The sequence below is a fragment of the Rhea americana genome, unplaced genomic scaffold (genome assembly GCF_003343005.1).
Source record: "Rhea americana isolate MKP2758 unplaced genomic scaffold, rheAme1 scaffold_443, whole genome shotgun sequence".
NCBI lineage: Eukaryota > Metazoa > Chordata > Aves > Rheiformes > Rheidae > Rhea > Rhea americana.
The window spans coordinates 202,107-225,058 of record NW_028186583.1 but is presented as its reverse complement, the minus strand read 5'-3'; the positions used below and the strand labels follow the sequence as shown (position 1 = coordinate 225,058).

The following is a 22,952-nucleotide window of genomic DNA, read 5'->3' as shown; positions in this document are numbered from 1 at the left end:
ATAGCTAAGTTCTCTACTTGGATATCCTGGGTTCATAATTATTACGTATTTTATTTATTTATTTACAAATATAACTTAACCTACACGTGGGTTATCCTGCCACGTGGCTCAGTCAGCTTGGTGATGCTACGTTAAATTTCAACGCWTGTTAAATTTAATGCTCTGTGACACTTAATATCATTTGGAAGCTGAGTGACTAGATAGAAACTAAGACAACGGAAGAAAAAAATGCTAAAATTTATTATGGAGTCAGAAAATAAAAAGGAGGGGGGAAGAAAGAAAAGCAAAAAGCCCCAAGCACTGTGTGGTTGGGCATCCCCAAAATGGCAGAAGACACCAATTTATTTTGCTGGCTTCAGCAGTGGAATTTCTACCACAACTGGAATATTCTTTGAGACTCTCCCTTGAAGACTGACAAGCAAGAAAAAGTGAAATATAAATAGTAATCTTCAAAAGAGGTGGAAAACAACCTCTTTACTGTTGGAATTGCTACGCTATTGTCTGCGGGTCCCTTATCATGCGCTGCAGCATGACAAGCCTGTAGTGTTGTTATAAAAAGAAACATCCAATACAGATGCTCTTTATTTTAATCCCCAGATGACAAGGGGAAAATGAATACGCTTGTGATGGGTTGTTTGCGCCGTTTCCTTCGTACAATGCAAATAGCACAGGAATTGCAACAGAAAACAGCTCATAGCAAGTAGAGTTGTACAGTAACACCGCTGAGTTTCTGGGGAAGCTGGTGGTGCCTCTTAGGCATCTCACAGTGCAAAGAACCGTGACGGTTCTGTCGTTGGTCCTCAGGTGTCCTAAAGTTTTAGTGAAATTGCTTCTAAATTGATGTTTCGTTATGTTGTTTATCTTGGTGGAGGACGTTATTTGTTCTCTTGCTGAAGGCTTTGCAATGCTTTAGAGTCTGTTGCAKGTAGATGGTGGCTACCATCTACCATCAGAGCAAAGCAGGGGTGGTGGCTGCAGTGCTCCTATTAAGAGGAGAACATGTATAGTCAGTTTTCCTGACTCATCGTAAAAACCTTTGGTGACGATGACAAAAATGAGCAATTGCAAAAATTGCAGTTGCGACAATCTGGCAGTCTTTGACTCTTGTAGCAGATGTACTTGCAGCTTTGGGCGCTGTGAAACTCTGTGTACAGCAGCCTGACCTGTGCCGATTTCCATACGAACAAGTCGCAGTGTTGGAATGTTTCCGTATGACTCYTTTCCTTTTCAACCTTTCCTGGTGTTCGTCTAGCTCCTTTGGCTGCTGGGAATGTTCCTCATTCATGGTGGTACTTTACTGTTCATGGTAAAGTGTGGTCACGGGCAGTTGCTGTARACTGAGATATGGGAGAAGAAAGGTCAAGAAGAAGCGGCAGTAACAAAAGAATAGATCCAAGGAGGGTTAGCTTGAAAATGTCCTACCTCAGGATAACGGTCAGAGTACAAAAGCTGAAGGAAGTCAGAACTTAAATATTAACACTCTGACAACTTGATTTTTTAAGAACTTGAAAGATGGGAAAGTTTCTATGTTCATTAAAACAGATGTTTTCTGCATCTGCTGTCTCTTTTCTCACTGTGGCGTAATTGAAGTAATTGGATGCTGATGGCATCTGGATGACCTTGTGTTGGCGTGCCCCAACGTAGCAGAAATCCTCCTTCTTGTACCTATTCTGACTCTTGGAGACTTTTCCAGAAACAGCCAACCTGTAACTGTCTCACTTCTGTCTTCTCCTGTTACTGTGTAAAAAAAAAAAAAAGAAAGAAAAGAAAAAAAAAGACCCCACCAAAACAAAAGAGCCTAAGCTTAAGAAATCGTCTTTCTTTATTTTGACAGCAAAACCAGAAGAGACCAAACCGGCTGAAGTGGTGACAGGGAATGATATCACCACACCTCCAAACAAGGAGCTTCCCCCAAGCCCTGAGAAGAAAGCAAAGGTAGGCCCCGCTTCGTGGTCAGGCGCTCCCTTCCGTGGTTTTAGTTTGCCAGCTTTTCCACTGCTTAAGCCATGGTGACCCACGTTCTGTTTTCTGAGCTGCCACTCAGGAGCCGCTTTGCCCAAACGGAGGCGTTCGGTCGCAAAGATGGGGTGCGGGGGCAGGCTCCTGGCGCCCGGCCCCTGGAGCCGAGCGGGCCCGGTGCTGGCGCTTGCAGCCCTGGGAAGCCGTGCCCTGCTCGTGGGACTAGGTGCCAGGAACACCCGATTACTGGTCCCGGCTGTACCAGCGACTCCTTCGGTTGCTTTGGCTGTCGCTGGAGTAACCCTTGTTCCGATTGGACTGAATGGCAAAAATCAGCCCTCTACTGCAGCTTCGCTTTGGATTTCYTTTTGCACTCAGAAAACAGAAAGCTAATTATTTTTTTTTCATTTGATTTTAAATATCATTTTTATGTTCTTACAGCTTGATCTTTTGGTTTACAATGCACTGTGTTTTGTTGTATTTTTTTTTTTTTTTGCTTTTGTACTGGATTTTGCTTTTTGAAAAAACGTAAAGCCTGCAGCATCCACACCATCAGCAAAGCCTGCCGCACCGAAAGCCAGGCCTCTGTCCGCTACCAGCCCCAAGCGGCCAGCCTCTGCTACGCCTGGCCAAAACAAAAAACCCACCAGCCCTACTGCAGGTCCCACTGCGGCCGCCACTCCTAAGCGCCCGGCCACCACTACCACACGTCCCGCCACCTTAACTCCAAAGGAGGCTAAACCAAAGGTAAGAGACCATTTGCTTTTGCGTGGGAGCGCCGAGAACTTTTCACATTAACTTCCCAACCGTTTTACCCACAAATTAAAACGTAACTCTAGTGCTAATCATGGGAAAATAAGGTCGAGAACCTGATTCACTGTTATGAGAGCTACATCAGCTTCCCATAACCCTGTTGCAGCTTCAAGTCCCAAACGTTCAATTTTATGTGTCATCACAGAGGAGAGAATTAAACTTGACTGATTACCATGATTTTCCTTGTGAACTGCCACAAGGTAAACAGGGCGTTCTTTCCTTTTCTTGCTCCCTACTACAAAAGGGAGAATACAGATTTTTTAATAGATATATATATATACATACACAGATATATGTATATGCATACATATATATATATATAGAGAGAGAGAGAGAGAGAGAGAGAGAGAGATTGCAAACTTAGAGTAACTGCTAAAACCAGGGAAGAGTATGGGAAAACTGCATGGAGAGCTTCAGTATTGGTGGTTAGCACTCCATTTCTGGAAGAAAACAAACAAATAATATTGGTCAGATCAGTCTGATCAATTTTAAACACTATRGAAATGTTATAAAAAAGTTTTTGCCTGGAAACAGATTGAGCTGAATTTCAAAAATCTAGTGAATTTTCTGCTTTCATTCAGATTGACAGCTGAAATTATTCTACCTTTTTTTTACATCTGTTCTAAATGCATTTGACTACTTAAAATCTAATCTGTATGTTTATATCGCTTGAGTTTGAAGACGTTTCTGTTCATCATCCTTTGCACACAAGTTATCATATGCTAGTGGCATTCAGACTGGAAGGGAATGTTAACATCAGCTTCAGAAGTCTTCAGCTGATGTTTACGTGCCAGCGTTTGTACTACACTTTACACTTAAGGAACTGTATTTGAATGTGTGTATTAAAAAATACATATATATGAAAACATAGGCAGAAATCCATAGGTGTTAGGACAAAGTCAGCATATCTTTTTATGGAAATGCTGGCCCTTGGGTAGGTAATACTGAGCATGCTGTCCTGAGCTAAATTCCAAACRGACAGAGTGCACTGACTGGGCGGTTTTCAAGATAAATCAAAATGGCACAGATCTGTGGACTTTTTCGTGAACAAGTGTTTTCTGTTTTATTTAAGTTTTTGCATCTTTCTAAATCCCCCCCCCTTTTTTTTGAGGTGATCAGTCTCATCTCATTTGTCTTCAAGTACTGAACTTCTAGGTTAAGCCAGGCACTGGATTGAGCAGTGTCCATGGTTCATTTTCCATTAGGAAAACTATTTCATGTTTGTCCCTGATGGGTCACTTGTTCATAAACTGTTTGATCTCTTATGTCCTGGGTGCTTTAAAAAATGCCTTTCTAACTTAGAAAATATTTTTCCTTGTGAAAGAAGGAACTCACTTCAAAAGTATTCCCAGAGGACGGATTTTGCCCCATGCACATCTGTAAATGGACTCTGCACATTAACTCTGGAGCAGATACAGATGAAGTCTTGTATTCAGCAGGATCTGCATTCTGTGTCCTGCGCTAAATATGATCAGCCACTTCTGCATAACTTAATTATATGTATATATTTTTTTATCTTTTGCATTATGTTGTTTCAACAGCACCTGGCTTATGTGCTAAAGAATTTAAACAATTTTACCTTCTCTATTAGAAAAATAAATTAACTTTATTTCTGACTTCTTGCTGACAAACAGATTGACGTATACAAGTGAAGTATTGGCTTTAATGCAGCCTGTTCCTTTCCAGGTTACAGATGCAAAGAGCCCAGATAAGCGGACCTCACTGTCAAAGCCRCCATCGTCTGTGACACCTCGAACTGCCGTCAAGACCAGCCCAGCTACTCCCAGGACAACTGCGGCATCTCCGGTCGCCGCAGCATCTGCTCTGAAAAACACTGCTGCGTCTCCACCGAAGAGGCCAACATGTAAGTGCTTGCTTGMTTTTCTTTTCTCTTTCTGCTGCACATTTTTGTGCAAGTAGCACGGGCAGTTCTCAGGAAAGTATTTATCTATCACTTATTCCAGTGCATCTGAGCACTTGTTCCTGTGTCACTGTGGGAGTCACTGTGTTGCCATCTCCCTGTGGCCCCATCAGCTTGTTAAAGTCAGTCTCCCAATAAACAATCTTACAGATCTGCAGATCAAAACAGAACAGAACCTTGCAGTGTAGCCCCGTATGAGAAGACCAAGCTGCTCTGCAGCAGTAGTGCTGGGAGGTGTAAGCTGGCCTCTTTGTCAGAAGTTGATTGGAGGCATGATAATAGTTGAAATAACCTTTTTAATACAGCATAAGACAAGATCCTGTGTCAGGGCACAGAGACTGTAGGTTAGACTTCTTTTCTCCATAGGGTTTCCRCTTCCAAAAAGCAAGCCTGAATGATCTTGAAAGCCAGCTTGGWTTACCAGCTGAACATGAGGTCTTGCTACAGCTCTGTGAGATTCAAGGCTAATGTACTTACTGGACATACTTGATTTAAGAATAAGGGAGCTACTGAGTCTGTACTTTGTAATAATAATAGTTAGAATAAGCTCTTGAAAACGATTTAAAACTTRGGGAAAACAAACCTACAGAATTAGACTTAAAGCATTCAATCTAGGTTACCCAAAAGAAAGTTGAACTGATATGGAGAAAATGCTTAAAAGTGTGTCACATGCTGTTATAGCAGAAAAACAGCTGCTGATAAAGGCAGAATTGGAAATGAAGATGGTTAGCCATTGCAGCAGTTAATCTGGAAAAATGGTACACTTTGTTTTGGTACATTGCTAACTGGAATGGAAGTGTACTAGCTCACCTGTAAAGTTCTCCATACTGTAACTGTGAAATGAAATTCTCTAGGTTTTAGGCCTTAAAATAATTGTGCTTGCTGTTTATTTGATAGCAATTTCCACGTTTAGACCTGAAGTAAAGCCAGATTTAAATAACATTCAGGTGAGAAGACACTGGCTTGTATTTTAGATAACCTAGRTTGTTTATGGGATTGAGCCATACCTTTATTTTCTGTCAGTTATTGTTATCATTAAGAAAATGTTTGCACTCAGGAGCAGCTTAGGGGAGCTTGAAGCAGAGTAGAGGGGCTCGGTTGCAGAATGGACACAAGTCTCACTTTCGATGCCATTGAAGCAGAGGACTTTTGACTGGACTCGTGTGCTGTGCTTGTTTGGTCGAAATACCCTTTTGCTTCACAAAGATGAATTTCCTTAGCTACCTGTAGYGATAATGGAAACTTCTTAGAAATGGCTCCTAAAATGGATGCAGATAGCAGCTTTCATGAAGAAAGAGCTTCTTCACCTTCTTTTTGTAGCTGGAGAAAACCTTTTGGTTTTCCCCTCATGACTAATGCAGGAAGAATTTGGAGCGGAAACCACCTTCACTTTATCGGAAAGCTGTGCTGGCCCCTGCTCAGGGCACAGTTGCTGAAGAAGGCGCTTCCCATTTCTTTTACGCAACCGGTGTGAAACATGAGCGTGAAAACACTATTTGCAGTCCCCATAATGGGGTTTAAGATATTTAATTTCTGATAAAAATGTAATTACATATTCTCAAGTCTTTTTACTGACTATATCTCATTAATCAATTATTAAAATTTGCCAGTAAGCATGCAGTAAGACTGATGAGTATTAGTTGTTCTATTCTAAGGGTCCCAAAGCACAAATTCATAACCTGTCTTTCCTAAGACAATAGTGTCTGTRTTTTAATGATGTTGAAATGTATTTGGCCAGATATATATCCCTTACTTTATGCTTTAGAGGAAAATATAATTAGTCCTGTACTGAGGAAGTGTATTGCACTTCCCAAGAGCCATGCACCTTAACTGATCCTGTGGACCTTCTTGTGCAATTCGTTCTGTGTAGTCCTCCATACAAACTGTAGCCTAGAATGCTTAACACATTTTAATGAGTTCAATTAAGTTAATTTCTCTTTCCAAAATTGAGCCCAAACAAAGGAGAAAGAAGTGTTTTCTGATGACATTTGAAAAGAGATGGAGTTAACGATGCAGAGATCCGAGAAGGTTGTTCCAAATGGCAAGATGCAGAGGGGAAGAGGCTTCTCCATCAGCCGTCTGGGACAYTGGCAAAGGGTGGTGAGGGAATAGGGTGGACAGTGGAGATGAGGTCAGCTGGTGAAATCCCATCAGCAGTTAGAGCACTTTTGTCTGGCTCTGGAAATGCGGAGGGGAGTCCTGAATGGCAGGAGAGGAGTCTTGTTTTGAAGAGGAGAAAGGAAGGGTGCGAAAGAGACTGAACAGTCTTCTRAACTGTCTGGAGTTGTGGAGGCTGTGAAGCCTGAAGGGGAACCAAAATGACTCAAACATTAACAAATTCAGATTWGGTGGTAGAGATGTAACTTCAGTCAGACACATAGATGTATGTGATGGAGAKCTGGTTCTCTTCTGATCTTCTATGTATCATTGGCGATTCAGTTTCTCTGACCACCTACCACTGAGCCAGCTAATGTTCCTGGCTAAAGATGATGTTAAGACGTCTGCTCGTTCTTTCCATGTGTCAAAAGCAGCTCTGCTACTTTCTTGAGGTTKGCTCAAGTGTTTAGTCATTCCTGCTCTTATACAATGTGTGTATAGTGGCTTGTTTTGAAGTTACCTGGTTTTATTTTTCCAGGTATTAGATCTTAATCACTTGTTTTACTAGATGACAGTCGTGAGCTGCACAGTGTTTTATTTTTCTCTCCCTGGGGAATTGACTTGTACCTTTTTATAAGATCACTTCTCTTTTTGACCAGTAGCTTTGTCATTCTCAAGATTTTCAGCATCACACACCAATGACATTAAAATGTTCCAGCATTTGACTCCCCACTGACATGAACAGAAATAACTACCTCTCTTCTATATCTAAGTACCATATTAGTCYTTCTACCTTTATAAAAGCTAAGTACATTCCATCCATGCAATCAGTTTTCTCAACTAACAGTCTCATACAATAAGATTAGATTTGTTTGACAGGACCTATTTTTCAAGTGATTGGTATTAATTATATACCTGTCCTTAAAGACYTATTAATTCATCCCAGATCAACTTCTGTTTCATCTCATTAGCTAGTATCTCGTCAGAGGTGTTTAATTGAATGCTCTTGGTGAAGACTAGGTGGAATGCTCCAGACTGATTTGGCCTGTCATCTGTCTCTTTTTTGCTCTTTTCTGTATTGGCATTTTGTAAGTACCCTTCCAACTACTTGAATTTACCTAAAAATCTAAGACAGTTGGAAATTATATTTTGGAAGGCAAGGATCTTGAGCATCGTTTTAGGACTCTCAGGTGGAAGTTATCTGCATGTAGATCTTTTATTTCTTTTCTTCCTTTTTTTAATCAGTCATCAGTATCCTTTTTATCAATTTTCTGTAATCCATGATTTCTAACTTAATGAGTTTTCTGTAGCCATTTGGTTTTTGTTCTCAATGTCGCCTTCATTTGGCTGTTGAAGTGAAACARATTTTAGCCCAAGTTCTCCATCACTGATAGTCCAAATGCTGCAATTTCATTATCAAGTGACCTATTTAGAAGTAAGGTTCTGTTTTTATTTTCTTTAGGCCATGCTTTTTCCTKGATCACTTTTTGTATGTGGTTTTCTTCTGCTTTGCAAAGTATAAATTTATTCCTGCTTTAGACTGTCCCGTGCCTAGGTGAAATGTAATCAGATCGCTATTGCTAGTGTTTACCTAAAGGTGTATATTCCGTTTAGTGATGTTTAGTTTTATACAATTACAACAGAGACCAAAATATGTGCAATAACTTCCATGTGAGAAAAGTCAGCATTGGGTTAGAGTCGATCTAGCAATGGTATGCAGGTTATAAATGGACAAATGTGGTTTTGCTTTTGCAGTTTGATAAAGAAAGGCTGTAAAATGTTTTACRAAATGTAATTGGGGCAGAATTAAAACAGCATTAGAGGAAGTGCTTTCAGATACAGAAAGTTGTTTTAAGAAAAAACAAGATGCAAATCTATGCCCGAGCTGTGTTGCAGCATCTTCTTAGCCTTCCTTTTGCCTAGAATTGATGCTTTTGCTGGAAGACACGAGCAAGTATCGCTGTTGTGATGTGGAGGCGTTCAGCCAGGTGCTCAGACAGAGCAGTCCGCTCTGGAGATGCTTTCTCTCAAAGAGCTTTTTAGAAATGGGTATCTTGGGTCCAGAGGAGCATCAGTATGTAAGGAGCTGGGGAGAGCCTGTGCTGRCCCTGCGGGGAAGCTGTGCCCGGGGCTGGGCAAACTCAGGGCCGGGCAAACTCGTGCTCTCTGAAGTGCTAATCAAACTCATCGTGACACCGTGTCTTTTGTATTGGGCAGCTATTAAGACTGATGCAAAGCCTGCAGATGCCAAGAAGACAGCTACAAAGTCGCCATCAGGTAATTTTGTTCAGTTTCTGTCTAAATCAAATCCTGTTGTGTGTGGGTGTGTTTACTGGAAAGGCTGCTGTATGTCTTTAGGAGTCCAGGGAAGTTTGCGTTAGTGCCATCTGATCAGTCTTTTTCCCTCCCTCCACCTGTCACTGATCATTGTAGCAGACGTGAGCCGCCCTAAGAGTGCTCCTGGAAACGCCGTGAAAAGTGGCGCCACCACTCCTTCCACTGCCACCTCAAGCACGCCCGCCCTACCTGGCGTGGCCACCAGTCGTCCCAAACCCAAGCCTGCTGCAGCCAAACCCACCACAACCTCGAGTGCAACAGCAGATGCTAAAAAACCTGCTGCAGCCAAACCCACCACAACCTCAAGCACAACAGCGGATGCTAAAAAACCAGCTGCTAAGGCCCCAACTAAACCCAGCACCGTTTCCAAGCCACCTCGCCCAACCAGCAGTGTTTCTGCTCCGGATCTGAAAAACGTACGTTCCAAAATTGGATCAACAGATAATATTAAGCATCAGCCTGGTGGAGGAAAGGTAAGTCTTTTCCGTCTCGAAAACCATGTGTGTTTTGAAACCATAGCTCTTAAGCATTATGGGCGCTCTTTGCTAATTTTGGTGGCTGTGTAATCACCGCTCTTCTCGTATTTATACTCTGCAGAGCTCCTCTTTGGGTTCTTGGTGTGTGCACAAGGCATTAACAAGGCAGTGATACTAGTGTGCAGAAGGAATCCACCTTAAGAGCCTTCATAGGGTTTCCTGGCATATGTACAGAAATCCAAAGCTGTGGTTCAGTTTCCCTGCCGTGTATTCCAGTGGAGAAACTAGYTAGTATTGAAAGCTCAAACCTTCTCTGTATTCCAAAACTTTGCCTGGGAATAGAGGAATTGAGCCTGCTGAAGGGTGTTGAAGGTMAAATAATGCACTGCAGTGCAGGAAACCTGGATTCAGGCAAGTCCCCCATGCCTAGGAGCCAGGGCTCTGCCCAACCCATCAGGCCTACAGCCAAAATGGAGCAGGTCTGCCTCTGCTGCTCTGGGATGATAACCTCTGGTGGCCACAAGAAAGGGAGACAATAACAGTGAAAGAGCTGTAGGATGGGGAAGAACATGTACACAGATGTAACTTGAGGCTCTTGATCAGTAATGGGCTTAAATTACTATTTCATTATGAATATTTACCATGTAAATGATAAAGGTTTKGGGATGTACCTGTAGCACTCCTATGAGGATTTGAAGTCATCTTGTAGGTCATAATATGGTACTTAGAGCTGAGAAGTCTAGAAGACAAACTTCTACTCTTCAAAACAGAGAGCTTCTGGAAATGATGAACCAAATCTACTGAAAGATTTTTGAAGCYGGAGGAGGGTGACCCTTTCAAATACTATATAGCGCAACTTGAAAATAAATTGAAGCTCACAAATCCTTCAGCCATCTGGTCAAAGCAAACACTTGAAATTATCCTGTTTTAAACTGTGTTAGGGCTCTGAAGGATTGCAGAGCTTTTCAGCTTCYGGGTTGACTGTGCCAGTTTAAGGCAAATTATTTTTATATTTATTTCTACTGTCCTTTATTCTGTAAATTTTTTTACTAGAAGTGGTAAAACTTAACAACTATACAATTGAAGAAAAGTGTTGCCTTTTTCATAGTCTTCAAAGTTGTCTTACGTATGCTGGGATGTGTAAGAGTATGAGAATACCTTAGGACTGCTGGAGGTCTTTAGTTTACTGTTCTGTTTCTGGTAGGTTAGTGGAATATAGCATTTATGCTGGTCCAGGAAAATTCAGGTTCTTCTGCACTTATCTGGATCTAGATTAGAATGGATGTTCTCAGGTAGCTGCTGAGTTTTTCTAAAACCTGTAATTTTCATTCAATTTTCTGCTTTACTCACTTAATTAGGTTCAYCTGCGTTTGTTGGGKTTTTTTTTTTAATAAAAGAAAGAAAAAGAAAAACAGCTGGTGATCTCAAAGCCTGAGTCAGATCAGTGTGTGGGTGAGAAACCAGAAACGGAAGCCGAGTGTATCTGCATCCAGCAGAGCACTTGGAGCGCAGAGGCGAAGGAAATCAGCCAGGAGATACGTTGGTCGCCAAGAACTGTGTAGCATCTTCAGCATGAAGAAAAGAGTCAGACACTGCTGTTGGGTTATTAAAAGATTGGGTTTATTATTTTGTTTTCCCGTGGGATATAGTATACTGTGTTCACAAGGAGACCTGCCACTGTGACGGTGGGAAGTGGTGACRTACTTGATGAAGGGCACCTACAAGCTTGTTGAGAAACGAAGAGCTTTCCCTCGTTACTGACGTAGGGACCGCAGAGCGCCCACTGCACGTCCGGGTGCAGCTGCTTCCCTTCCCCTCCCACGTCAGTCCTCCCTGGGCACGGGATCATACCTTGCCCGAGAGCTGGAGCCCGTGCGAAGTTATCCCGGGCTTGCCTGCTCCGCTGAGGTTGCCTGGGTGGCTCGTGCTCCATGCTTTCCTGCCCGCACTTCTGCTCTTTCTGGTTGAAATCATCCGTTTGTCTCCATCTAGGGGAAAGTAGAGAAAAAGCCAGACTCAACCGGTGCTGCGCGAAAGCCTGAACCCAATGCGGTCTCTAAAATGCCTCCTACTAAAACAGCTGTAACAAAAGAGGGTACCCCAAAGCAGCCCAATGGGAAAGTGAGTTTATTTCAGACTTTTATCTGTGGAAGATGAAGGAAAACATTTCCATTTTGAGTCACTTTCCCTTCTCTTTGCTCTTCTGCTTTCTTCTATCAGTGTCACTGTCCCTTGCACAGACACTTTTCCGTTTTTCTTGTAAACCCTACGATGCTCTCGGTTAAACACGTGTCGAGAGGCATCCTGGGTGATCCCCACTGTAGACAGTCTTTTCAATCAATGCCTGCCGTGAATGCTTTCAAAGCAGAGTCCTCCGTTTTCACTTTGAGTTGGAAATTTCCTTTAAAGACAAGTCTTCATACATGACACGAGTTGGTAACAAGGGGGAGGGTTTTAGTTCAGCACTGCTTATTTCCGTTAAGGTTGCAGAACATTAACAGCTTAATTTTCCCAGCAATTTTCCCAGCGTAGCTGCATCGATGCTCTTGAAGTGCACATGGCAGAGGGTCCCCATTAGTTTACTCTGACGCTCTGTCGTGAYGTCGTACTTCAGTACGTGAGCCAAGGGCTGTGGATGGGAAGCGAGGAGGCAGTGGCCGTAATGCTGGTGGAGCTCRGATATTATCAGGTAGAGCCCGTTAATCTGCACCTTAGAGAAGTCAGCAAGCCAGTGTAAAACCACACGGCAAGAGTGCGTTTCGGAACGGCTGTTGCACTGAATCCAGCCCTTCTAAACAGGCAAAGTAGCTTTTGGAAACCTGTTTAAAGTGAGGGAGTTCTGGTGGTTCCTTTTGAGCTTTGAATTGTCACCTCTTTTTAGAAATATGCCAGGATACAGCTTCTGCCACGTTCTGTGCTGTGTTAAATAACTCCTAGACTAAGCACTTGTTGTAACTAACCTTGTGTAGTAATGGACCTGTTGCTCTCGCTCAGTTACCACCTTTGCGAGTGAAAGCCAGCTCATTTAGCAGAGTCCTCTTGTATTTTTGAAAAAGTCGGAATCAGTTTAAAGGAGAAGCAGTGCATCCATTTAATTAACATTAGAGTAGTTCTGATAAAATTTGACTGGAGGTTTTACAGCCTTCAACAGAGAAGCTGTTTCTCACTCTGGGCTATGCTGTCCAGAGGTTTTGGAAGACATTACCAAAGACTGGAGTCAATCCAGACAAATGGAAATAGTTTAAAACGCGGAGAATAACCAATTAATCGGTTTGTTAGAAGCAGCGACTCCGCGGTTTCGGACCCATGCAGGGAAGGAGGCAGCTGAGCCAGTTCAGTGCTTGAACGCACGGCTCGGTGGGCCCTGGGGACATTCCCACCAGAGGTCTCCTAGGAGGCTTCGTGTGGGAACCACCAGCGCACACCAGACTGGTCCTTCAGGCAGGCGGGCGCTCGGGGAGCGCTAACCGGGGTGTGGATGAGTGCTCGTTCACCGTAGTGCTTATGCTCTTGCACTAACACTGTCTGTGCAGCCTCTTGTCTCGTTCACTTTTTTTCTCACTCTCCTCCTCTATTGCTTTCACACCTAATACTGGCGTTGGGTCGAGTTTAACACACCTCCTTGTTTATCCATGTTAGAGCATCCGCTCCAGCCTGCCGTATGACAGTTCTAACCAGTCCTCTTCCCTTGTGTTGTTTTCCCGTTCTGTAACGTTCCAGGTCCAGATAGTCTCCAAAAAAGCGAACTACAGCCATGTTCAGTCCAAGTGTGGGTCCAAGGACAATATTAAGCATGTCCCTGGAGGTGGGAATGTAAGTATGGGCTCTGGGCAAGCTGTCTTTCCACTAACTCCTTTTCTTGTACTACACTTTTATTTGTGGGTCTTAATACTGTGTTTCAGGCAGACAGGTATGGCAGGATCACAGGGCTGCTGAAAGGGCCGTAGGCKGGAGAGTGCTTTTCCAGGAGATGCTAGGTTGAATCTTTGGGTGTGTTTCGTTTCATTGTAGTAGCAGTGCAGCTGACCTGTTTCTCACGTGGCATCCGTGGTATTCATTGACCGAATGTGTGGTGTGCCCTGACCTCTGGAGTCCGTTCACCCTGAATTCCCTTTGTAGATGGAGGCACTTCATCAGTCCTCTGACCTGCTTTACATGTCTGATTTTAGGATGAAATGAATTGTGCCCTAGAAGTACCCATTACTCTTTACTGGCTAATAGAGCAAGCCTGAGGTCAGATTAATTTCCCTTCTTGTTCCATAAGAAGGGACACATTGAAAAAGGAGGAGGCAAATACTCTGGGACTTAATCTTTGAGCTGTGATTGATTTCTAAATTTAAAAGCTACTAGTGTCTCTGGTAACAGAGTTGAGCTTATTAAGATAGAGGGCTAATCCTTGATGTTTGTGGACCTGATTTGGAGTATTATATCCTGAGTCTTTCAAATGAAGGTAGATAGTAAAGGTTTTGAAAACATTGTGGTAGCTTGGCAGGCTTGTTTCCCTGTTGACACAATCTGTACTACTTTAGCGAATCTATGCTAGCCTGTTTGTACTAGTGACAGGTTGTAGAAGTACAAGTCTAGGATGATTTCAAAAAGGCAATGGAGTACTGAAGTGCAAGGGAGTTCTTCCATGCTGTTTATACGTGCGCGGCGACCAAAAGGAGAGCTGTCCAGCTAGCACATCTTCAGTGCTTTCCCTGTGCCCAGGGCACAAGAGCCGGTGTCGATGAGCTTCCTCGTGTCCTCGCTTTACGTCACGTTGGAGGCAGTTGGTGCCTTCTGCCTGTTCCCCTGGCTGGGCACGGTGGCAGGATTAGACCCTAACAAAAAAGGAAGAGCAGGTCCTTGCACCGCTGCTTCTCCAATGACCCCGGCAGGTAATTTGCATCYTCAGTCTGCAGATGCTCAATTTCTGGGGCTAGACTTGCCGTCACTCAGCAAGTTCTGTTAGCCGTGTCGTCCGGAGGGTGCGACTGCTGCGTGGGACGTGACTGTGGCACAAACTGCTGCGGCCGCTCTTCCTGGGAAATGTGTGTGTACTTGCCTAGCTGGCTGAATCTTTACATGACCAAATCTTGCTGAAATCCTTGCAAGAGGCTACCAAAGACTTTCTGGAGATTTTAACAAACTTGTTCTTTACAGATTGGTTGCAGCTTTTCTTCTGAGATGTTGAAGGGCAGAAGTTGCAATCATACATGCAATGGTCACTTAAACTAGGCTTCGCTTCCTGTTGGGAGTTGTTGGCTTACGACCGTCTGTGCTGTCCTTCTTGCCTTCCAGTGCGCTGGTAYCCACCAGCGGTGGGATATTTACCGTTTGTACTTGATACCTCTGTGACTTACCTAAAGTTTACAGGGATGCGTGTGTATGTGCATGGAGCTTCTGCAGAAGCGCTCAGGCAGGAGAAATCTCTGCTTTGCAACGCAGAAAGCAAAGCTGCGGCTGAGACTGTGTGAATTGGGTACCCTCATGATACAGTTTCTCTAGCTATACACATCTGTTCTAATGCATATTTCACTTCATTTTGTCACCCACATTTGGTTCAGACTGTTTATAGATAATCCCTGTTTTGTGGCAGAAGTCTCTTTGGCTGTGCTGTTAAAGAGCAGCTGTTGCAACTGAAGTGCTTGTGCCCTTAAAGGAGTTTTATAATCCACTTTATTTTTGCCATTCTTATGTTGTACAACCTTCTAACGGGCAAGGGGTCTCACGTGTACATTTCCTTTTTGGGGGCAGGAAAATGTACAGAAACGTGCTCTACATATGGGAGATGTTTTTCTTGTTATATTAACTACATTGATGAATTATTATTTCTTCTAATAGTTCGCCAAACCTGTCCCTTCCTCTTTGCATTTTGCTGTTCTTCTGTCCTGTCTTGGGGACATTTCCAACTCTAGGGGACAGGTGTCTGTGCCTGCTTTCTTTTTCTCTTCTTCCACACTCTCTTCTTACTGTTGCAGTTTTTCTCCTTGCTCCACTGCTTATGCTTTTTTCTTTAAGAATAAAGTGCTTGTTATTTTCAGGTTTCAAATGCCCCCAAACCAGCTTCAGACAGTCGTTCTCAGCTATCCAACGCCCCCAAACCCAGCCCAGGCAGTACCAATGTGAGTAGAAGAGACACAGTGGCCAATCTGGCATCCTATAACAGCGTTTTCCTTTTATTCATTTTTATATCCACTCCATTGCTTTGGGGCACTGTAATGTTAGTGTCCTCTTCCAAAATGTTTTCTTGTTCAGTAGTCACTTCTGAAAGATTTGCTGATGTTTTATTCCTGAAGCACCCTGCTGATGGGGATGTCTGGAAAGTCCATCATTCCAGGCTGTGGCTTCAGTAAAGGCTTTTAGGAATCATATGGACAAGAGATTTGGTTAGCAAGAAATTCTGATTCAGCTGCAGGGTTGCTCTGGCAGAAGAGRTTGACATCCTACCCAAGTGAACTAATTGGTGCTCGTCAGGTAAATTCCATATGGACATCCATTTTGTCTTCTGTACATGGAGATAACTTTTCCCTCCTTCCCTCCAAGACACCTAAGAAGACATGTTCAAAAGCAGTAGATGTTGTTGCTACTTCCATTATATTTGATAGAAATATTTGACACAAACATCATTAGATTCCCTGGGCAAAAGCCTTTGTTGCACTTTATTTTTCCCCTCTCACTGTAAAGAAAATAACAGTAAGGATTTGAACAAGGTGATTTGGAATTTACATATGTTTCTCTACCCTGTGGCATTACTTGGGTTGTGAATGGTCAGAGAKAGAAAACCTAAAAAGAAGTGAGGATCACACTTCCTGTCTGAACCTCTCTGACTTTTAAGTCTGAATGTTCTGGCACTTGAGTCTTAGTATCTGGCCCTGTAAAGGCAAGGTCAAACATTTAAATCAATCTGCCATTGCAGGCTAAACAAAACTTGTGTTGGAAATCATGCAAGCAATACACTTCTGTGCAGGTCTGTTTAGTTCCCCAGGTGAAATCACGCAGTCATAACTGAGTCCGTCCACCCCGGCTGGTGACGAACGTTGCTACATTTTGAATGCACTTCTGTGAAACTAAACTCAGTTTTAGTCCAGTTCCAAGCAAACAAATACTCTTATTATAAAAACTCCAGCAACTCTATTGGCAACCTCTAATGAAATCAAATGTAGTGGCTGTGATMTCACCTTCTCGGTGCGTCTGCCTTCTCCGAGTCAGGGTACGAAACRCATTAGCATGGAACTACGTAGCAGGAGGTTGAGCTATATTTGCCTGCTCTTGTGATTCTGAACAAACGAGATGTGAGAGCTTTGACTCTTCACTCTTCCCAAGTACAGGCAGGATTTATGCTTCCTGAGGAAAAATGTATTACAAATTATCGTGCTAATTCTCAGTAAGCTTTTAGAGTAGTTTGGAAGGGAAAGAACTCTTGCCGCATTCAAAAAGAATGAATTCCATTTTCTCTGAAAGAGAATCTGTAGCAGAACTTTGAGGCTAGCTGATGGGTGCGAACATGGGAGAGGCGATCCTCTTACTAGGAAGAAAATTGGTTTTTTTCCTGTAAAAATGGTGGTACTAAGCATTTCCACCTGGCATTTCACAGCTTAGCGAAACAAAATTTGACCCTTAGGTTTCTGAAACTCAGCTTCCTGAGGAGTTTAAAAATACCAGAAGTAAGCCTCTATACAATGTACTTAGGCTGGGTGTCAGGGCTAAAATCTTTTTTTTTTTTTTTTTTTTTTTTTTTTTTTTTTTTTTTTTTTTTTTTTTGAGGAAAAAGCATAAGATCTATGACATTGTGGCTTTGGCTTTGTCCTCAGAGATAACACCTTTCTCCAAATCCAAGCTGTTGTCCACAAACACCATGCTGGAACATTTGGCTGATTATTGGCTTGAAAGAAAATCACTTACTGAGTCACGAATATCATGATTTCATGATTGCATCATTCTGTATTTTTCATAGAAGGTTTTCTGTACCAGTATCAAGTCACTGGTAGGATGAAATTAAATAATACTAGGACATAGTGTCCTCACTCTGAGTGTTTTGGCTCTGAGAAACAGCAAGGATAGCTTGTGAAAGCAGTTTGTTCCATCTGGGCATGATGACTCTACCTCATCTCCTATCCTTAGCTAGGAAGGACCATTGTGAGGAGGCTGCAAATGTATCTTAACAATTACAAATTACGCTTGGGTCAGTCAGCRTCTTGCTTAAGGATGGTAGAGAGAAAAGGCTGGAGCTGATGGTGTGTCTATGACCCTATGGCACAAGAGTGTCTCTCTGAGTAGAAGCATGAGATGACATCTCTCCTGGTAACCATCTGAAGCTGCTCTGGCAGTGGTCTATATCTTCAGAGGCAGAGCTAGCCCTAGGCAGAAACAGTCTGGGGCACATGGCAATGGAATTGGCTTCCAATGCTTTTGTATTCCGTGGCTGTGCCAGAAACTCAAGACTCTTGTTTCTGGTCACTGTTCATCTCTGCTGGCTTTATCTGGTCTCATTTCTGTCTGTTCACATTAACCACATTTGGCTGGTGGAGGTCTTTAAATATTACTAAAGTCTACTATAGCATTAGGCATACAGTGACCAGGAAATTAATAGGAAAAAATTATTCAGTGGAAAAGGGGCACAAGTTCACAACGTATGACCTGATATTTGAGGTGGCCTGTTGGCCTCCAGATTCACAGGAAATGTTTCCTTGCATTGAGTTGTTTCCTTTTGTCTCTTTAGGTGCAGATACAGAACAAGAAAGTTGACCTTTCCAAAGTGTCCTCCAAGTGTGGCTCTAAAGCAAATATCAAGCATAAACCAGGTAGCAATTTTATCATCTTCTAATGATTTGTCTGTGTGTATTGCAAGTCACTTTAATATTATCCTGGATAGTAACTGGAATAGTTTAAAGGATTTGTTGCTTTCAGAGGGTGCTTCAAAGAGAACTGTCTAGATTGTTAGCAATGCCTAGTGGTTTCATGGATGGAAGAGGGGATTAGGAGATGTGGGGTTTCATCCCGGCTGAGAAGATAAACTATTGCTTTGATTCAGTTCTTCCTCCTCACTTGAAAAAAAAAGTCAATACGTAGCATGACTCCATTACAGGAGCCTGGAAGCTTCATTCATGCTTAAAGGCTTAGCAGCTCTGTCAGTGTTGACACCGACACTGTGGAAGGTTAAAGAAACTTCCTTGCATTTCTTCAGAGTAAATACAAGGGACTTTTTAGCCKATAGTTCCGTATCAATTATTGTCTTAGGTAAAACACTTTCAGCTCTTTAATGACACATTGTGGAATGAGTATGCAGGAATTCATTGCTCCCTGCAGAGAACATAGCAATTATTCTGCATGAATTTCTGTGAATCTCAGGTTTTCTAACCAAGCCATGACCATCCCTTGGCTCAGCTGGAGTATAGGCAAGTCTGGAGTTCAGGGTATTTTGGCTGTTGGTGGCTTGGCTAAATGATACTTTTGAAGGACCCTGAAGTATGGTCAGTTTACTGGTTTTTGCTGGTTGGTCTGTATCTGAGGGCACTTGCTCTGCACAGGGAAAGTCCTGGTGTTCAAACACTCATGCATGAGTGACAAAGTTCACTGGCCACAGCTGAAAACAAATACTACAGGCTTGTCTTTGTCTGCTTCTAGAAGGCTCCTGTACACGCTCTGTCGTCCTGTTAGGTTGAAAGCAGTTCAACCTTGTGCATAGAGCACCATGGTTCAGTGCCTCGAAAACGCACTCCCGCTTTGAGAGCACAGTGCCACAAACATGACCCTCCATTTATTCAGTACTCTCTAATAACAAGCTGTGCATGACAACAACTGCTCTTATCCAGGGCTGATTAAAGCAGAATAATCCATCCAGAATTATCTAGTGTCAGATGTTGTTTAGCTGCTTTTGTGTGACTGAAGCATTGGGCTTCCATCATCAGCCGTGTAAAGCTTCTGAAGTGCCTGAGGACTTCTTGTATTTAATGTTGTCACTGAGAAGCAAAGCTGTGTTCAGTAATATTTAAATGGCTTTATGAGAAGAATATTAGAATATAGACTGCACATAACCTCTTACTTGTTAACAGGACCTGCAGTGCTCCAAATCCAGGAAAATCTTGCTAGAAATCTCCAGTAGTTCGTCTGACCTTCTTTAGGTTCTCCTGAAGAAATCACTAGGGTCCATCCAGGTTTCTCCCTGCAAGCACTGCTGCCTCCTGAGTAGTTCAAGCAGTGGCACATGGGTCTACATCTTGCATTGGTCAGGGAGACAGCTGTCAGTCAACCAACTGCCATGATGGAGTGGGAGTGGGAATGGGTAACGAGCAAAGGAACACAGTTAATGAAAAGGAGTGGGATCTACTAACACTAGCAACTACTCAAGTGGCTTGAGCTACTAGAGAACTTGGCAGAGGATGCAGATACGAGTGGACAGTTGGTATGAAGCATCATAAATGCACTGATGTGAGATTGGGTTGAACTAGCATTTCACACCTCTGCAGGAGACAGATTTGGAAGCAGATCTAGTAAGACAGTTGGCTTGTATCTATCTTCCAGCTTGTCTGTCCTGACATGTGCCATTTCCTACCTGRCGGCACCTCCAGGGCTTTGCTGTGCACCCCTGCTTGCTTGTACTGTGTCTTAGCCTACACAGACGGAGATCACTAGCTTTGACCTTGCCAGTTTTTAGGCTGGAGAGAGGCTGGACACAATGTGTTGGCTGCATCCCTCCTCCAAAATAAACAGGAATCCCAGGGGTGCCTTTGCGGTGTTGCAGGGAAGGGGAACAGATGTCAAATGTGACTGTTTCAGATTTGGTAGTAAGTTTGCCCCTATTCAATCTTGTTCTAGGAGGAGGAGATGTCAAAATTGAGAACCAGAAGCTGAACTTCAAGGAGAAGGCCCAGGCAAAAGTGGGTTCTCTGGACAACGTGGGACACTTGCCAGCAGGAGGAACAGTGAAGGTGCGTGCAGCAAGCGTGGGTTCATCGGGGCAGGGTTTGGATTTGCTGCTTCTCCTTGTCCTGTTGTTGATGTATTCCAGTCCCCCCTCAGCCTTTTACAGCCGTGYACTTATTATTTCTGTGGGCTCTGTCATGAACCTCAGGAATAAATAAGAGCTGAAGAGAGCCACGAACCACTTTGGTGGCCTGCCTGAACGTGCTCCCTGCTGTGTGTTACGTGGAGGCCTCATGCTGCCCATTTGCATCCTTCCTCTAAGAATCCGAGACCAGGGATTGCTCTGTAAGCTACAAGTTCAGTAGAGGAACTGCATGGCCTGCGGGTGCCTCTTCTCCCCTCTGCTGCCCTGGTAAAGCTGCTGAGATCAAGGTGCTCTGTGCTAGGAGACGGCACCTTGGGGCTGTCAGAAGCACTTTTCAGCTGGTAACAGTCCCTCGCGAGTAATGTCAGCTGCTGCCCAGCCAGGGCCCCTCTGCGCGCGGGTGGGAAAGGATGGCTGCTTTGCAGTCGGTGTGATTCAGCGCTTCTCCCCATGAGAACATCGTAACTCAAACTGCCCCCAGCCTCCGTTCTGTGAACTGCAGGTCTCGCTGCGCCAATGAGACATCTGCTCTTTAAGGGAGGGAAATTACCTCCGCTCGAATAGCCTAATGATGAATGCAGGGGCCGACCGATCACGCCACATGCTGATTAGAGCAGTGATGGAGATTATGTTTAGACAGTCGCTAGCACTGGGGCTTTTATTTGCAATACTGCTGCTTCTGAACTGGCTGGTAGCACACTGGGAGCTGGGAAAACTGCCCTGTTCCTGCATGAGAACTGCAAAACTGCRGCTTAGTCTTTGCCCGCAGTGGGATAAGAGTGAGGAAAAGAAACCTCTCCTAAACGTTTTGAGTTCCCGGGGTTGTCTCAGTGCTGCTTTGTGTGAGCGCTTCTGTGTTGTGGAAGGGCCTGGAGTTCAGCTGGGGTGAGCCATTGTGGTAGGTGCTGCGTGAACTGGAAAGAAATCATCCCCATCCTAAAGAGCCGGTCACGCGGCAGAACTCCCCAGAGTGTTTAGTTTGTTTAATCATCCTGATTAAAACGAGGCAGGAGGTGACAGTTACTTGTTGGGGACGCATCAGGACTCTCCTGTCTTGAATTGTTTGTGTAAAATTCAGCCCTGCAAATCTGAGCTCAGCATGTGAAAGGCTGAAGGTAGCTATGAAGGTAGCTGATGAGTTGGGCGGCACAGGCAACGCGCCGTAACTCTGTCCGGCTCTTCTGGGTTACTGGAGTGTTTGGTCCATGGCAGTTACACTGGTGCTATTTGCTGATAACTGGGATTTTCAYTGAGGTTATTTGTTTGGAACGAGTCTGATTTCACCCCGTCTCCATGGTACAAAGAAAGAGTCTCGGTCCATGGCATTCTCATCCGACATGTTTTGTTGGCTCTGAAATCTCACCTAGTAATACAGAGGTTAAACCATGTCCYGGTGGCATCCTGCAGATCTTGGCTGTCCTCCATGACTTGCTGGACGTGAGGGCATCTTCCRAGTCCCCGTAGTTTCTGTAGAAGCATCAAGAGATCAGTGTTAGCYGTTCACGGGCTAGAAGGGAGGCCAGAAGCTGCTGCTTGCTGAGGCCMCAGCAAGTAGGTGTGGAGCCACCATGCGCCGCTGGCTTGCGTTGCTACCTAGGCCACGAGGAGAGGACCTGAGCTAGTCYGAGCAGCGAGCGCAGCCCACGCGGTGGATAAGACTTTGGGTCAGGTTGGGAGCGGAGCCGCTGCGGGCCTGGGCGAGCCGCCCCGTGCCGCGCTCCCCCCCCGGCGCCAGGGCACGGCGGGCGCCCCTTCCGGCGGCAGGACGGGTCTTTCCCAGCAGCTCGGGCTGGCGGTGGGGGGCCGAGGGGCTGCCCGTCCGCTACTGACCGTGCGCGTTGTGCCCTCGCAGGCGGAGGGGAGCGAGGAGCCGGCGCAGCTGCCGCCGGCCCCGCAGAGCACCGAGGCGCCGGCGGCCCGGGCGGGCGCCGCTCCGTGGGAGAACGGCGTGGGGCCGGCAGCGCCCGTCGCGGCGAGCGGGGCCGACCCGCGGGACACGCAGGCCTTCGAGGCTCGGATCCAAGAGACAAGTAAGTGCCGGGGCCGGGCCCGCGGGCGCCGCGCCGGGGAGCGAGCGCCCCGTCGAAGCGCCGGCTGCAGGGCTTTGTGCCTCTCTCCTCTTTTTTTTTAATTCAGAAAATTGCCTTTTATTTTCCAGGCATCTAACGATGACATTCTGGTGTCGTCTTCCGTCCCCCTCCTCCCCTGCCCTCTCCCCCCCGCCCCTCCTGCCCTTGTGTCGCTGCAGATTGAGTCTCCCGAGGCGCCGTTCCGTGCGAGGGCCGAGGCTCGGACGGACCACGGAGCGGACGCCGCCGTCTCCGACCCCCCCTCCTTCCCAAGCAGCGCTTCCCCC

General features: G+C 44.7%; 1 protein-coding gene across 11 annotated transcripts in view; it reads left to right on the top strand.

Moving 5' to 3' along the window:
- The window catches only part of MAP4 (microtubule associated protein 4), a 112,952-nt gene extending 90,006 nt beyond the window's left edge, over nucleotides 1-22,946 (top strand). For 5 of the 11 annotated variants that reach the window (XM_085315930.1, XM_085315931.1, XM_085315926.1 and 2 more), the window contains exons 13-24: nucleotides 1,835-1,935; nucleotides 2,494-2,706; nucleotides 4,459-4,636; nucleotides 9,008-9,067; nucleotides 9,224-9,600; nucleotides 11,596-11,724; nucleotides 13,324-13,416; nucleotides 15,630-15,710; nucleotides 18,308-18,389; nucleotides 20,404-20,516; nucleotides 22,449-22,626; nucleotides 22,755-22,844. In XM_085315930.1, coding sequence (XP_085172056.1) covers nucleotides 1,835-1,935; nucleotides 2,494-2,706; nucleotides 4,459-4,636; nucleotides 9,008-9,067; nucleotides 9,224-9,600; nucleotides 11,596-11,724; nucleotides 13,324-13,416; nucleotides 15,630-15,710; nucleotides 18,308-18,389; nucleotides 20,404-20,516; nucleotides 22,449-22,626; nucleotides 22,755-22,762 — 1,613 coding nt within the window. In that variant the 3' untranslated portion in view covers nucleotides 22,763-22,844. Of the gene's footprint in view, nucleotides 1-1,834; nucleotides 1,936-2,493; nucleotides 2,707-4,458; nucleotides 4,637-9,007; nucleotides 9,068-9,223; nucleotides 9,601-11,595; nucleotides 11,725-13,323; nucleotides 13,417-15,629; nucleotides 15,711-18,307; nucleotides 18,390-20,403; nucleotides 20,517-22,448; nucleotides 22,627-22,754 lie in introns of all 11 variants that reach the window. The other 6 variants (XM_085315929.1, XM_085315932.1, XM_085315935.1 and 3 more) reach the window with 6 other exon arrangements.
- The last annotated feature ends 6 nt before the right edge of the window (nucleotides 22,947-22,952 follow it).